Source organism: Heliconius melpomene, chromosome 21 (assembly GCF_056956725.1).
Source record: "Heliconius melpomene rosina isolate 202511_hmr_F chromosome 21, ASM5695672v1, whole genome shotgun sequence".
Lineage (NCBI taxonomy): Eukaryota > Metazoa > Arthropoda > Insecta > Lepidoptera > Nymphalidae > Heliconius > Heliconius melpomene.
In genome coordinates, this window is record NC_140409.1 from 10,106,753 (window position 1) to 10,120,192 (window position 13,440).

The window sequence follows — 13,440 nt, forward strand, 5'->3', positions numbered from 1 at the left end:
TAACCCATGAAACATGTGTTTAATGAAATATTTTTAAACGTCTAAATTTCAAATTTTATAATAATTGGAGGCGATTTAAGGATTTTTCCATACAAACTTTCAACCCCTTATTTGCACCCTTAGGGGGTGAATTCTAGAAAACCATGAAACATATGTTCAATTAAATATTTTTAAGAGTCTAAATATCAAATTTTATAAAAATCGGTGGCGATTTAAGAAATTTCCCATACAAACTTTCAACCCCTTATTTACACCCTTAGGGGGTGAATTCTAGAAAACCATGAAACATGTGTTTAATTATATACGTTTAAGAGTCTGAATTTCAAATTTTATAAAAATTGGTGACGATTCAAAAAAAACCTATACAAACTTTCAACCCCTAATTTGCACTCTTAGGGGGAGAATTCTAGAAAACGATGAAACACGTATTCAATTAAATACTTTTAAAAATCTAAATTTAAAATTTTATAAAAATCGGTGCCGATTAAAGTTTTTTTCCATACAAACTTTGAACCCCTATTTCACCCCTTTAGGGTTAAAATTTTTCAAAATCCCTTCTTAGTGGATGTCCAGATTATAATCTATAGATAATCTATATATATAAAAGGACGTGTCCTCACTGACTGAGGTAAGACGCACGCACAGCCGTAACCGTTGATGGTAGAAACGTTAAATTTGGACAAAAGTTTACTTTCGTAATCTGGACATCCACTAAGAAAGGATTTTGAAAAATTTTAACCCTAAAGGGGTAAAATAGGGGCTGAAAGTTTGTATGGAAAAAAATTTAAATCGGCACCGATTTTTATAAAAATTGAAATTTAGATTTTTAAAAGTATTTAATTGAACACGTGTTTCATCGTTTTCTAGAATTCTCTCCCTAAGGGTGCAAATAAGGGGTTGAAAGTTTGTATAGGTTTTTTTTAAGTCGTCACCAATTTTTATAAAATTTGATATTTAGACTCTTAAAAACATTTCATTGAACACATGTTTCATGGGTTATTAGAATTCACCCTTAAATACGCAAGCGAAGCTGCGCGCATCCGCTAGTAGTGTTATATTAAACAACCAATCAATATTAAAAATGAATTTTGTTATCTGCACAAAGACACCCCGCTCACGCCGCACCGATTACCGGGGATTCCCATAGAATCGGTGCGGCGCGTACTTTCTGCGCAATAGTAGTTGGGTCGGACTACAGCTGAATGCTATTTACTAAACCATATAAATACAACGGGTTATGGGCCCAGACCACGTCGTAACAATAATAAAGAAGATTGCATCAATCGTAGAAAATTATAAATACTGGCGAGATTAAAACAGCGTTACTTCACGCGACGCTTCGACGTTGGTATTGAAATTTGGAGGTTAAGTTGCCGGGAAGGAATAAAAAAGAAAAACAAGCAAAAAAAACAATCACAATGGAAGGGAAACAGCACAGTAATAAAACTGGAAGGAGTAAAAAATTGGAATGCTTGGAAGTTCCAAACATCATCATCTGCATTTATTGTAAAAAGAAATGCTACAATTAAAAGAAATATTAAATGTTTCAAGTGTAATAATATGGGTCATTGTCGAGCTGAATGTAATGTGGACAGAAAATGTAATATTTATTGTTAAAAAAAGTGAGAAAAAATGCTATTATTGTAATAATTTTGTAAACATGTTAAAAATGAGTGTTAGTTTAAAACGGGAACATAAAAAATGTGTTTGTAGTGCAACAAAAGTAAAATTAAAAACCTAATAAGAATAATTCAATAAAAGTGTGTGTAAAGTGTAGTCCTAAGTGTTGCGTTAATTTAACATCAGCTCGCCGCCGTTGCCTACATAGTACATACCTACGCTAGTTGCTGCGACTCGATTTCTTGAATGAAGCGTGTGCGACGTTGCCGCGCCGACAGGTAAGTGTGTGAGTGATAAATAAAACAAACTTTACAAATAACTTTACAAATGGCGTTTTTTTTAAAAACGATTATTTTATTATTTAATTTGTTTGAAAAAAATAACTTTTTCATTTTTGGGAATTATTTTTTTTCTGAATGATATTAGGCTTTTATAGAGTAGTTAAAACTGTGGTTTCATTTAAAGTGGTGCCGTCAATTCCATCCTGTATAGTTAAAAGTACAAAACAACGTCAGTATGACAAAGGAAAAGTTATTGGATTACTGTCGCACTCGCGCGATTGACTCTTTTGACACAAAAAGATTATTAAAATTTTTGGAAAAAAAATAATTTATATATTTTATACGTAAATAAGATACGGATTATACAGGATGGAAGAGGCAGCGCTTCTTTTATTGAAACTGCATATAGGGTAATATATTTCAAACCCACACCTAAAAAATTTATCAAGGTACCTCAACAGTTTGGACGTAGGATTTTTTTTTTCATTTCACGATTTTTATCCATACCTGTATTTCGTGTGACGCACACATACGTGTGCGACGTTTCCGATTTGACAGGTAAGTGTGTGCGTTATGTTATACTTTACAAATGGCGTTTTATTTTAAAACGATAATTTTATTATTTATTTTGTTTGAAAAAATAACTTTTTCATTTTTGGGAATATTTTTTTTTCCGAATTATGTTAGACTTTTATAGAGTAGTTAAAACTGGTTTCATTTAAAGTGGTGCTGACAATTCCACACTGTAGATTCGTAATATAGTTTCACATAAAAATAAACATATTTTTCTAAAAGATTGTATTTTAAGAATACTTAAGCCTTTAATTTTAAATCTATCTCTATAAAATCTTTTTATGCAACCTTTTAATATTATAACAACGCTAATACGGCTTACTACAGCGACTTATTTTTATATTCCTGAATTATATTATTAATATACCAACATATAATATACCAAAAATAAATAAATCAGCTTCACGTATACAACAGGGTACGCACTAGGCAGAGAGAACGTAGTGTTAGCCTTAGCACTCTAGTTTCTCCACTTTTCGCCGAATTTTCCAGACAATACCTGTTGAGTAGCGACGGCCTCTATGATTTTATATTTTTTTAAATATACTAAACAACGTAAGTACATTAATTTTACAGATTAATAATTTTTTTTATTTTATATGCAGCAGACAATAGATATTTTTTACAATTTATGTTTCTTAATGATATTATGAAAAAAGATATTGTAATCTTAACATAAACACTTATAATTATAAATCAATTTTTAACAAAATATAGATATAAATAATATAAATTTTTCTAAAGTACATAAGTAAGTCTCCCATATTATAACGTTTAGCTTACTATCAACAGCAATAAAATGAATGTAATTTCGAATAAAGTGCAGCAAATATTTCAATAAGTTCAGACGAGTGGGCGGGCAGGTAGGTGTGGGTGGTCATGTCAAAACTTCCTGCCTCAAACGTCAATTTCAGGTCCACAAAATTCATAGAATCGCAAAATGCATTCTTTGCGTATATACGAGTACCTTTGACTTCTGAAACAGAGAGATTTTATTGCGTAAATAGCAGGGGTCGAAATTGTACTATAATTTTCACTAAGGAAAAAAATATCCGTACAAAATATATATATTTATTTACTACTAGCGGACGCGCGCAGCTTCGCTTGCGTATTTAAGGGTGAATTCTAATAACCCATGAAACATGTGTTCAATGAAATATTTTTAAAAGTCTAAATATCAAATTTTATAAAAATCGGTGACGATTTAAGAATTTTCCCATACAAACTTTCAACCCCTTATTTGCCGGGTGGTGTAAGGGTGCCCTTAGCTGTGAATTCTAGAAAACCATGAAACATGTGTTTAATTATATACGTTTAAGAGTCTGAATTTCAAATTTTATAAAAATTGATGACGATTTAAAAAAAACTATACAAACTTTCAACCCCTTATTTGCACCCTTAGGGAGAGAATTTTAGAAAACGATGAAATACGTGTTCAATTAAATACTTTTAAAAATCTAAATTTCAAATTTTAAAAAAATCAGTGCCGATTTAATTTTTTTTCCTTACAAACTTTGAACCCCTATTTCACCCCTTTAGGGTTAAAATTTTTCAAAATCCCTTCTTAGTGGATGTCCAGATTACGAAAGTAAACTTTTGTCCAAATTTAACGTTTCTACGCACAGCGGTTACGGCTGTGCGTGCGTCTTACCTCAGTCAGTGAGGACAAGTCCTTTTATATATATAGATAACTACGTGGTAGCTACGTAGTTAGGTATTTGATACGTACGTACGTATGTATAGACGTGGTATTTCATGTCTTTTTACAATGCGGAAAAGGCTTCGGGTGTTGGTACTATCTTAATTCTAACAATATTTATTATTATCCATATTGAAAGGATTTGTGTCATTCTACTTATTTTAGATTTCACGGATATAAAGTGAATTCTGTATTTCACTGGAATTTTGAAAATATAATATTAATAATCCTAGGATAAGTGCATGTAGCATAATATACTCTAATATTTTTTTTTGTAAACAATCGATTATAGAAATGTGTCCCGTCTTTTCAAGGTAAATTCTCGTTCGTTATTATCTGTGTTGGGATTGTTGAAATACATGAGATGACTTGAAATCTATAGATATACTTTAAGACGACTTTTACCGTGGTAACTTTTCAAACGTATTCTTAATTTTTTTTATTTAGAAATCTACAACACGAACGACAAGTTCATAAAATAAACAATTGTGTGTATCTCACAATTTCTAGTGCTCATTTCCCGTAGGCATACTTATTTCCTTTGATGTGTGTACGAATAGAAATAAATTTTCAATCTATTTTCTAGATTTCAAATCAGTTTGTTGAATAAACTTCCTATTAGAATAAAGTGAATTCAATCTGGCGAATCAGGACGTCACAGATAATAGTAATAAGAACTCTATATAGCTACTTGCATAATTGAAACAAGGGTTGAAGGTTTTCTGTAATAAATATTGCCGTTGCATGCATAATATTATATTAAAGTTATTTAGAATTCAAAAAAAAAAGGATATCTCACATATTTAAGAATACATATTTTTTAAATTTAAAAGGTATGTAAGCTTTAAAACTATTTATACATTTAAATTTGAACCTATAACTTTTAATACAACAACTTCACTTATGACATGTCAATATTGTAATCCTTCCTTTTATTTTACAAAAAAATATTACGTAAAAATCATAAGAACTATTAAATTATGCACCAAAGCTTTTTTTTATAATTAACAAAAAAAAACACTATAATACTGGATGAAAATATCTATTCTAGGTTTTACTACATGTCTAAATTTCTACTTCGTAAGCTAATTCGTAATTTTATTGCTTCACATTTTTATATTAGTTAGGAGTTTTCCTCTATTAAGTTTTCTTACTTCGCTCAAAGGAGTGCAATCATATCTTTTTCATCATGTTAAAGGCAGTGAAATGTATCTAAAAATAAAGAATTCTCTTTATTATGAAAACACGTTTACATAATATTTTATTAGAAACTTAGAAGACTAGAAGTAATATGATCAGTGTTTAAAGTCTATCAATAATAAATAGTATTCGCAGTTAAAAGGAATTGTTCCAAGAAAATTCTATTTTATTCTGTTACAGGATTTGTGCCTGAGGGGATTTTCTTGTATTAAGTATTTTCTGACTTAGTAGTTCATGTAGTTTATATAGTTAATTTAATTATATCAAGCAATTATTACATATGTACAAAATCAATTTTTATTAACTACCAATAAGAGTTAATAAGAGTATTAACAACGTTGATAAACAACGTCGAGGTTCTAGCTAGATAGATTGTAACGCGACAGGATGTGGTCTCGATTCCCACTTGAGAAAATGAAATATTTAATATTTTCATTTTATAAATATAATATAAAAATTACATGTCAATTAACGATGGAGGTTCAAATATAAATATGAAATAAGGCAGTCTTGCGCCACTACTGGCCGATAACAACTTTCAGCATAATATCATAAAAAGTTAATAATATTAAATAACCTACACGTGTTGAACTGCGCCCGTGGCCTTTCCCGATGGAAGCGGGGAAGTATCAAGGACGAACTGTAGGCGACTGCACTAAATTTGAATTCCATACAGATATTGCATATAGATTAATTTGGGATTTGTTTAAGTAATTGAAATTTCGTTCGTCTTTTTAAAGGAATTATCGATATTAAATAAGCTAGCGGACGCGAGCAGCTTCGCTTGCTTATTTTCTGGTGAATTCTAATAAACCACGAAACATGTGTTCAATGAAATATTTTTAAGAGTCTAAATTTCAAATTTTATACAAATCGGCGGCGATTTAAAGATTTTTCCATACAAATTTTCAACTCCTTATTTGCACCCTTAGGAGGTGTATTCTAAAAAACCACGAAACACGTGTACAATGAAATTTATTTAAGAGTCTGAATTTCAAATTTTATAATAATCGATGGCGATTTAAAGATTTTTCCACACAAACTTTCAACCCCTTATTTGCACTCTTAGGGGGAGAATTCTAGAAAACCATGAAACATGTGTTCAATTAAATACTTTTAAGACTATAAATTTCAAATTTTATAAAAATCGGTGTCGATTTAAATTTTTTTCCATACAAACTTTCAACCCCTACTTCACCCCTTTAGGGTTCAAATTTTTCAAAATCCCTTAGTGGATGTCCAGGTTACGAAAATAAACATTGTCCAAATTCCACGTTTCTATGCAAAGCGGCAACGGCTGTGCGTGCGTCTTACCTCAGTCAGTGGGAACATGTCCTTTTATATATATATACGGACGCGAGCAGCTTCGCTTGCTTATTTATGGGTGAATTCTAATAAACCAAGAAACACATGTTCAATGAAATATTATTAAGAGTGTAAATTTCAAATTTGATAAAAATCGGTGGCGATTTAAAGATTTTTCCATATAAACTTTCAACCCCTTATTTGCACCCTTAGGGGGTGAATTCTATAAAACTATGAAACACATATTCAATTACATATTTTTAAGAGTCTGAAGTTCAAATTTTATAAAAATCGGTGCCGATTTTAAAAAAACAATTTTTAAATTAACTATTTCGTTAGGCTGAATGTTATATAGTTTTTGCTTAATAATTCTTAAATAATCTATAAACTTTTCTTAATGCGTACCTTTTAATTTAATAAATGCGTAATTTTTAAATTATCTATTTCGTTAGGCTGAATGTTATATAGTTTTCGCTTAATAATTCTTAAATAATCTATAAACTTTTCTTAATGCGTACCTTTTAATTTAATAAATGCGTAATTTTTAAATTAACTATTTCGTTAGGCTGAATGTTATATAGTTTTCGCTTAATAATTCTTAAATAATCTATAAACTTTTTTTAATGCGTCCCTACATTCATTTAGAATCTATGTTCTATGTATGTATCTATTCTAATATTCTATCTAGAAAGAAAAAAATGACAATCATATAGTTTTTAGATGAAGTTCTAAATTTAAATTCGTTACGGCGCCATTACGCGTCCTTCCGCCATCTTAGTCCGTGTGTAAAATAACATTGTTATTCAACACAATAATTCACTTTTGTCTAGAACTTGGTTTATTTAATTGTAAAGATATTAACAATGTTTTACGATATTAGGGTGATGAATAGCGACAGGATGGGGGCTGTGTGGCGAGCAGCACACGGCCTGGACGGCAATACGACTGATGTAAACCTCCAGAGAGTCTGGTATGTTTTTTAATTTCATGCGGAATCCCGCATATACCAGGGTACGCAGAGAAACCTAGTGTTTAGACACTCCCAGTAGACGTTCCCATTAAGACACTTCCCCACTTTCCGCTGATTTATATAAACATGTTGAGTGGTGGAAATCAACGCCCCGCTTTGCATCTTTGCCAGGATGAGGAAATGAAAATATCAAATATTTCATTTCTTCGAGTAGGAATCGAACCCACACCCTTCGGAGGTTTGTGACCCTGCACCACGACGACACTTAGATCAATTTGTTAGAGTTTATATAAATTACATATAATTGTATAGACATTATTTTGTATACTTGTGTATTTTAAAATATCGTTTTTTAACTTTTGTTAGCGCACACATATCGAAATGGACTACGGACTACGGAGACCACACCCGGCCGCACCTCTCGCTGCGGGCTGCGTCTGTGCTGGTGAACGGTGCTGCTAGAGTGCTGGACAAAGAATTAGACAATCTACTTGAAGGTAAATAAACTTTTTAAATATAATGCTTCTGAAACCAAAATTAGCCTTTTTGCAAAATTGAATATAGTATCAAGAAACTCCGTTATTACATGGCTTCAACGTCACGCTATATCTAACCAGAACGAAGAAAGAAAGATTTTTCGTAAATAAATATTTCTTAAATAAAAGATTATAAACTTTCTTAAAAAGATTATAAATATTTAAATAAAAGTGGAAATCGAGCCTACATGAATTTACAATCAGCAATCCTATAATCTCCATAACATTATATTCCCTTCCTCTGGTAATGAAAGCTGAGGCAGCACGCAATCCCTCATGAATTCGGTGGGAAGTGGGGAACGGAACGTATCAACACTAGGTTTAGAGGTTCCCTTTGCCTAGCCTAGTATGTGCAGGATTCAAAACTTAAATATTTATCTACGCCTACCTCACAAATGCGCTTTGCACGAACTTGTAATATAACATATCCATTTTCTTAGATTGTGCTGAATTGGCCTCAAAAATGTCCGAGAGGCGAGAGAAAAAGTCAATTAATTCTTCTACAGGTGAAAGTAAGTTTAAATATTTTTTCTTCTTTACGCTTTACCACATTTTAAGAGACATAAAAGAAGAAGAACAAGAAGTTCTTTTTTTCGTTTGTTGTGTCTTTCAGAGTGGGGAATTTAAATAATTAATTCTCTCGTGCGTGAATCGAACTCACAACCACCAATGTTTAAAGACGCACCCTTATGCCTCTGGATCACGACTAGCCTCTACAAATTTGTTATTAACATAAAACTGTAACTGATAGTAATTACATTAAATAAACACAGACGTTTATTTGTAAGTAATATTTTCTTTCACAGGTAGAAGAAAAAAATCTAGAGGTACTGATACTGCGAGTTCTCGGAACCGTCAACGGACGCCATCACCTGAAAGTGATGGAAGTGATGTAAGAAATAAAGAAAATATTTGTATATTAGTTTTTTAAACAGCTGTCTTAAGAAACTGCGTTTTTATCTTTCCCAAATGCATGCGAACTTAAAGTTTTCTTTTCAGAATAATGCAACTTTCAACGCACTTTCTCTATCAGAGCGAGAAAAGAAATAACTTAAATATAATTATTCCTGCAACAGGTTTGAACCCACAATCATTCCATGTTTAGTCGGAAATATTCTCTCTGCGCTACTGTGAGTAAAAATATAAAAGCTCATATTATTTTTTTCCTATTGAGGAAAAGAACTTGCTTAATTATCTTTATTTTTGACGAGGCAACGCGTGGCGTTCAGTTCCGTATTGCCTTCCTTAACACGCAATCCCTCTAGAATTCGGCGGAGAGTGGGGCACGGAGGAGTCTTAATAGAAATGGAGTGTCTTAACACTTTGTTCCCAGGTACTCTCTGGCTACCCCGCATTGTGCGGGATATAGCATGAAGCTAAATAAAATAACATTATTTTACAATATACATACCTATATAATTTTTTTCCCCTTGATGGTGTGGATAAGACTAAAAATTGTTTTCTTTTCAGTCAACTTCCAACTCAAGACAACTTGATGACGGCGAGACGGACGACGTGTTGCCGTGATTTGATTTATTTATTACACATAATATAATAAATAATATAATTAATTATATATAATATAATAAATGAATAATATGTGTAATAAATGCCTAATTGATTTCTATTTACATATATACGTACAGAAGTGCCACAATTGATACGTATATATATTAAAATTGCTGTTTTGAAAAATAAATTTTCCTTTTTTCTATTGATTTTCTTTAATTTTCCTTTATCTGATGTTTCTAACATAATTAGAAAATGGAGACAATGGATCATTTGAACTGTGAGGACTGTGTAAGACTAACATTTGGCTGTGGTTTCGTCTGCATTAATATGACTTTTGTATCAATCACAACATATTCAAAATGCCTAAATAAGTTACACCTTAGTACAGCAAGTTACTCTGAGATGATTATGTATAGGCTATAGCTTTCTCCGATACATAATTCTATAGTAAGAAAAACTCTTCAGTTACATAATTCTATAGTACGAATAGACTAGCTACACTGATCATACAGGTATACTTTTATTTTTTATTAATCTGTATTTTCTTTTGTTTGTAATTAATCCGTATTTTGAACCGACTTTCAAAACAAGGAGGAGGTACTTAATTAATTATTTTCGATTCGATATTCGATTCATTAATTCGATTAATTATTTTGAATTCGATATATATTATTCGATATTGGATTATTCGATTCGATTTTTGTAGTATGCAATCATTACAGTTATTTTACAAAGAATATTATAATGTTTACCCAAATCAATAATTTAACATTTAAGGCCGTTTCTGAACGAGTACCTACATTAAATAATTCATTGACGTCAACACAGTTGACTGTCAGTCAATTCTGTTTATTAAATGAATAATCATGTAGTTCAAGCGGGCAAAGCCGCGGCGTGAAGCTTAATAATAAAATCATTATTTCGTCAAAGAAAGTAACTACAGATTATTATAGGATAATTATGTTTTTTTTTATCCTTGCTATCAGGGAAACCTTATTATATTTATTTTAATCACGACAGGTTGTGGATTCGACCCCACCCGAGGAAAATGAAATATTTCATATTTTCATTTCTTCGCTCTGATTTCGCTTCGCTCTCCAGAATTCGGCAGAATATGGGGAACGGAGTATCTTAACACACAATGCTGGTTCCCTCTGTCTATCCTGGTGTAAAGCTAAAACAAACTATCTAGTTATATTTGTCTAAAATACAACTTCTAAGTTATGAGTATGCTAGATATAATTTTTAAAAGCCAAATAAGTATAAATTGAATTTATTTAACCTCGACAAGAAACTCAAATACACGTATGCGGAGTTTACGTCCGTAGTAGACAGTTAATTGAAGTTGACTTTTAATTAAAAACACAAGTAGGTACATTTGTAGTTTTTCATGTATTTTACTTATTACATTGTGACTTATTGTTTTAGGTGTCGTCGTGGGACAGGACTGTGAATACGATGTTTGTAGATTCAAGCTCCCTTTGTTGTAATTTTTTTTTTTGCTTCACGCTATATCCCATAGCGGGGTAGGCGTGGGGAAATTGGAAACTTACTGTTAATGCATTCTGTTCCCGATAAGACACCCCGTTACCCACTTTCCGCCGGATTCTTGAGACATTGCGTTTTAGAGGCGTAACTCAGCGTAGCCTATTGATTATTTAAATTGGGTTTTAGCGAAGTGTCTTGACACTAAGTTGTCTTTGCTTGCTCTTCTATATTGGAGAAGCTAAATAATCAAGGCTTTTACTTAATTGAAACTATTTCTAAAAATCTACATTTTAATACGACATGAGACTGTCTTGGCGCAAGGGCACTAGGGTGTGACTGTAACGTGAGGTCGAAAGACAAAAGCCCGGCGTTGAGTTTCGCCACTCAACAAGCATTATTTCTAAAAATTCGGCGGAAAGTGACGTACGGCGTGTCTTACTGGATTCCCTCTGTCTAACCTGCTGTGTGCGGGATACAGCGTGAAGCTGATTTATTTAATACGACATTTCAATATACCTGTTAGACAAGGGTATGTATAGGGGAATACTTTAATGTCAAATGTATTTGTCCTAATGTTTACATAGTAGAGTTTCTCGCACGCGCTCGACGCACTTGCGGCTTAGTGGTTTGCATTTGTGTTTTACATAGTCTAGTCGAGTGTGAATGTTACTTTGAGCTCTTACTGCGCTTAGTCTTTGTAAAGGTATTTATGTATCTTTATATATGTATGCCATTCCAAGAATAGGAATCGATAACCCATTGTAATGTGGAAATTATTTATTTTTTATCAGTTTATTATTAATTTAATATAGTAAAAAATGTACTTCAAATAATACATTATGAAAAGTAATCTATATCTATATTTCTATATCTATACTAATATAATAAAGCGGAAGAGTTTGTTTGTTTGTTTGTTTGAACGCTAAGATCTCTGGATCTACTGGTCCGATTTACTATGTTTTTGTTTTGTATGAAAGCTACATTCTTCAGAAGTGCTATAGGCCATATAACATTACATTACACATATGTACTAATAAATTAAAATACTTTCTAATTTGACATGCAATTTACTCTGCCATGTTAATCACAACCGTCGTTGCTAAGCACCAGTTTGCAAAGTTTCTTTGTTGTTATAAGAAAACGTCACCCAAAATTAACTTTATTATTTTGATATTCATCCTTATAAAAATAAATATATTATATAATATTTAATAAATATTCTTATAGTTCAAGCAGGCGTAGCCGCCTCCGGGTCCACTAGTAAATAATAAAAATAAATTATTGACATATTCTTCCGATCATCATTTTGTACTTGTTCTATTTAAAGAATTTCAGAATTATTTTAATAATTAGTCTACAAAAATAAACAATCGGGATAACTCAAATCTTAATTATATAAAGAAAATATTTTTTTGTACTAGCAACAATTGTTACATTTATTTACGTATCATATAGGATGTCCTCAATATTCCTCTGAAACTGGTCCATTTGCCTCGAAAATCTTGTTTAAATAGATTCGTGAGTAGTGCATCGCACCTATTTCAAAAATAAATGTAGTAGAATAAAAGGATATTTTTTCCAGTCATGCTTTCAAAATCCAATACCGTGCTGACAGGTTTGGTAGATGAAATGAAAATACTGCCAGATTTATACATATTTTTAGATTCTCTGGCTATTTTTTAAGCAATGGGGTTGTACTGACAGTGTCAATTGTGTGTCAACTTGACTAACTTGCAAATATTCCAAACTCCTGACTAACCCGCAAACCCACAGAGCGGACATTTTATTTTTGATCTAACTTCATATATTTTTTATCCGACTGAAGGATCATATTTTTTTTTCCAAAATACTTTTGAGAAAGACACTCCGTTTTCCACTTTCCGTCGAATTTTTCGAGGCATTCCGTATTGAATGGCGGAGCTGAAGAAATGAAAATATTAAGAAATCATAACTCATTCTCTCGAGAGGGGATCGAACCCACACCCTGGTTCCCCTGCGTCACAACATCCTTAACGTTAATGAAACAATTTAACATTTTAAATTGCATCGTGTGTACGACGTTACTGAAGTGAATTCCTATTTTGTTCTTAACTATATAATAGCTATTTCAACGTGTAGACATTAGGTACCTACTGTACAGAAATCTAATAATGTATGTAAATATTACAATCGAAAAATTCAAATTGCGAAATCAGAAACTAAATCATTTATAAGTTATCATTTTCAATTTATAAACAAACAATCTACGTCAATGCT

General features: G+C 31.7%; 1 protein-coding gene across 2 annotated transcripts; it reads left to right on the forward strand.

Moving 5' to 3' along the window:
- Window positions 1-1,134: 1,134 nt before the first annotated feature.
- Window positions 1,135-9,898, forward strand: LOC146527218 (uncharacterized). Of its 2 annotated transcripts, XM_085205926.1 has the most exons (7): window positions 1,135-1,898; window positions 2,460-3,029; window positions 7,559-7,648; window positions 8,015-8,145; window positions 8,625-8,696; window positions 8,991-9,076; window positions 9,655-9,898. In XM_085205926.1, the coding sequence occupies exons 3-7, from the start codon at window positions 7,563-7,565 to the stop codon at window positions 9,709-9,711; spliced, it is 432 nt and encodes a 143-aa protein (XP_085062052.1). In that variant the 5' UTR covers window positions 1,135-1,898; window positions 2,460-3,029; window positions 7,559-7,562; the 3' UTR covers window positions 9,712-9,898. The 2 variants fall into 2 exon arrangements, with proteins under 2 accessions (XP_085062052.1, XP_085062051.1); XM_085205925.1 differs by lacking the exon at window positions 2,460-3,029 and having other exon boundaries at window positions 1,138-1,898.
- The last annotated feature ends 3,542 nt before the right edge of the window (window positions 9,899-13,440 follow it).